We start from the raw sequence: 3,638 nt of genomic DNA, 5'->3' as shown, positions 1-3,638 counted from the left end.
TGAAACCAGAGCACAATAAACCTTAAGTAATTACCCCAACTCATGACTATTAACTCGCAAACCGCCAGCTTCCCTTGACAACATCCTCCTCAGTGTTGTGTGGTTAAAAGGCCATTTCGGCTACACAGCTATTTACATCCCATCTGGCGGAGGGACAGACACGCTGCACTCATTCCTAAAGACAAAAAAACAAGTGGAAAATGAACTCTTTCACTCTTTCTCAACTCAGCCACGGAACTTGCATTTTATTCCCTCCGAATAAGTTACAAAAGGCCTTCTTCTCCTTTTCTTTTTCTGTCTTTATTTTTTTGTTTAATCCACACACTCATTTGCATGAGGCCGAGGAGGGAGTCTGAATGTATAATCTTCTGCATTTAGCAGCCTGTAATCCCGAAGCGTCTCTCTGATGTGATTTTCTCCCGTTGGTCCCCCGTGAACAATTAACTTGTAATCTCCACAAACATACATTCTGTCGCTGCGGAGATGAGACGCAGAAACACCCGTGGGACCCGGCGGACAAACTGCTCCGCGCTCCCGGAGCCAGCGCGTCCGCGCGGTTATGGATCCGTTCAGCGGGGCTCCATTAGACGCCCCCCTTTCATATCCTACTCCTTTTTTTTATTTTCTGTATGCCTGTTTTAGCTGGATGAGTGCAGTTTGATCACATGGCGAGGCGACGTTGTGCAACACGAGGCCCGTAAGGACGAAGATGGTGAAAGAAGTTTGATCATCAGTCTGAACTTGTGAGAAAGTGACTTGTGTGAATACTCAATTTCAGAACTTTTCCCCAATAATAATAATAATAATAATAATAATAATAATAATAATAATAATAATAATAATAATAATAATAATAATAATAATAATAATGAATGTGTAATAAGATCCATTAAGTGCACCACTCATTTCAATTTCAGAGAATTCTTTAAAAAAGGAAGACACGCATCTCTTCCAATTTCTCAATATCCTTAATATAACATTTTATATAAATCTAAAATAAGTAAAAAATTAAAAACATTGTTAAATGAAATGAGAATAAGATTTAAATAATCAAAATGTGAGAAAATCTAAATATGATTTTAATTAATTACAGTCAAATATTTCAGGATGTTTGCGTTTTGACCCTTTTCTCTATTTATGAATGTAAACCAAAAGTAAAATGATATAAACTGGTGAGGAAAACTTAAATTCCATTCAAAATACTTTATTAATCCCCGAACGGAAATTGATAACTTCCTTAGATTATTGACTTCAGCAATTTTCAGAACAAAGTTAACACGATAGAGATTATTTTAAACCTTTGGAGGGGTTGGAAAAAAATACTCTAAATAAAAGAAACAAGAGAATGAGACAGTGTTCATGATCCATAATCCCAGTTTTATTGAAATTTCAACCCGCTGGGTGATAATAAATATTTCATCATTCATCAACAACGTACAAAAATAAAGACACGGGGTCTCTGCAAAATTCAGTAAAACAAAATCAAACATGCTGTGGTCATTAACACATCATGCAATAAAAAAAAGAAACATAGAAAGGAAATCAGCGGTACGAATTGACAAACAATAAACCATAAAATTCAAATAAACATAATAGATTTGGAAACAGATTCCCGCCGTGGTAGAGTCGTCTCAGTCAAACCCATAAAGTCATTCTTTTCATCATAATTTTAAAAATCCTTGGTACAAGGCACAAAGAGCATTCTTCGTTTGCACAAAATTACGCTTGAACGTTCATGCAGCCTTCTCAGCGTTCACTTTGTGGTGGGAAACCAAAAACCAAACACGGGACGAACATCTTGTTGCATGACATTTTTCTTTTTTTTCTTTTAACTTTCAACTGACAAAATCAGCAGTCTTATAGTAGAAGTCCTTGTTACAAGGAGGAAAGATACTTTTTCTCATACGTTTAACAAGAAAACAGACGGAACAACAACATGCACGTGAGGCTGAAAGGCGGATTTGTGGTTCCGCGTTATACCGACGCAGAGCCTAAAGCGTAGGGTACGATTTAACGCAGAACCATAAATCAGGCTTCAATTCGCCCCCATGCCCTGACCTGTCTATTTACAAACATACACGTGTCAGTCTGTGCGCCTGGCATCATTTCATGCCGTCCTTGCCCTCCCCCGTGAGTCTCGTCAGGCCGCTGGAGGTGATGGGGATGTGAGGAGGAGGGGGCACCTGGCAGATGGTGCAGGGGCAGGGCAGGCCGGCCCAGTGCTGGAACCCGGAGCCCAGCGGCTGCAGGCCCGGGGGCTGCAGGCCCGGCGGGGCCGGCGCCCCGGAGCTCTTCATCAGCCCGTGCGGGGCTCGGATGGACGTGAGGGAGGTGAGCCCCGGGAGCGCGCTGGACAGAGACGAGCTGGGGGAGGAGGAGGTGAGCGCGCTCCCGATCAGGGGGTGCACCTGGTGCGCGGCCACGGCCGCGGCCGCGGCTGCTGCGGGTCCGCCGGGGTGCGCACCGGCGCCGCAGTGGAAGGCCGAGTGCTGTCCGCCGTAGATCTCCCCCAGCAGCCGCTTCATCTCGTCCAGGGAGCTGCTGAGCATCAGGATGTAGTTCCTGGCCAGCAGCAGCGTGGCGATCTTGGAGAGCTTCCTCACCGACGGCCCGTGCGCGTAGGGCATCACCTCCCGCAGGCCGTCCATGGCCAGGTTCAGGTCGTGCATGCGCTTCCTCTCCCGGCCGTTGATCTTGAGGCGCAGCTGGAACATCTCCTCCTCGGTCACCTGCTTCTTGAGCTTGTACTTGTTGCTGCTGCTGCTGCTACTACTACTACTACTACTACTGCTGCTGCCCACAGAGACGCACTTGTCCTCCGGGGAGCGCAGCAGATCCCCTCCCTTCCCCCGCTGCTCGCCGCCCTGCGTGGACGAGGACACGGAGGAGCCTCCGTGGTGCAGGTGGTGATGGAGATGATGGTGGTGGTCTCGGAGAAACATGCTGTCCATGTCCGGGGAAGACGCTCTGCTACTCGGGCTGGAGTCTGAATTCATTTTATGGGGTTTGCTTCCGAGGTTTGTTGGGTAGGAGGTCGCTGCCGGCTTCCTCCCTCTCTGCTGTCTGTCACTCTCTCCTCTCCCTCCCCTCTCTCGGTTTTCACCGGCGCGGCTGGCCTCCCTCTCTGGTGACCGGTGTCTCTGTGTCTGAGGCTGCAGCCCACGGTTTCTGTGCGTGTGTGACTCTGGCGGCGAGGAGGACACTGATAGTGGCTATTTATACATGCACACAGACAAAAGCGGCTTTCCTATTCATAACGCCTAGTTAGAGGGATGACGTGCCCGGGAGAAAGGGGCGGTGTGTTTGACTGTCCCGGAGACCGCGGTGCGCAACCATTCACTGCCATTGTCAGGACACCGCTGGAGGTCAGGGCTGTCCTCTGCTCTCCTCTATCTCCCCCTTTCTCACTTTAAGCAGCTTTTTTAAAATAATATGTCAATGCTCACTATCTTTAAAAAATATTTAGACCCTCTTGTATTTCTTTTTCAACATCCACTAAAACGCAATCGGTTGGTGCCAACATTTCTCCCAACAGCCAGTTAATGACTTTTCTATTGAGGCTTGTAGAGATGAAGACATGCCTTCATAGTCACACGGTCAAATGTGAAATATGCGCAAAAGAAAACTTTGTAGCCTAT

General features: G+C 46.9%; 1 protein-coding gene across 1 annotated transcript; it reads right to left on the bottom strand.

The window, feature by feature from the left end:
- Window positions 1–2,083: 2,083 nt before the first annotated feature.
- olig3 (oligodendrocyte transcription factor 3) lies at window positions 2,084–3,180 on the bottom strand. Its single transcript, XM_061745412.1, has one exon. The coding sequence runs from the start codon at window positions 2,994–2,996 to the stop codon at window positions 2,103–2,105; it is 894 nt and encodes a 297-aa protein (XP_061601396.1). The 5' UTR covers window positions 2,997–3,180; the 3' UTR covers window positions 2,084–2,102.
- Between the last annotated feature and the right edge of the window lie 458 nt (window positions 3,181–3,638).

The sequence above is a fragment of the Cololabis saira genome, chromosome 17 (genome assembly GCF_033807715.1).
Source record: "Cololabis saira isolate AMF1-May2022 chromosome 17, fColSai1.1, whole genome shotgun sequence".
Lineage (NCBI taxonomy): Eukaryota > Metazoa > Chordata > Actinopteri > Beloniformes > Belonidae > Cololabis > Cololabis saira.
This window is presented reverse-complemented; position numbering and strand designations above follow the sequence as displayed.

Bases quoted from the DNA above. Each gene is read 5' to 3' on its own strand.
- olig3 (XM_061745412.1), bottom strand. From the start codon at position 2,996: ATGAATTCAGACTCCAGCCCGAGTAGCAGAGCGTCTTCCCCGGACATG.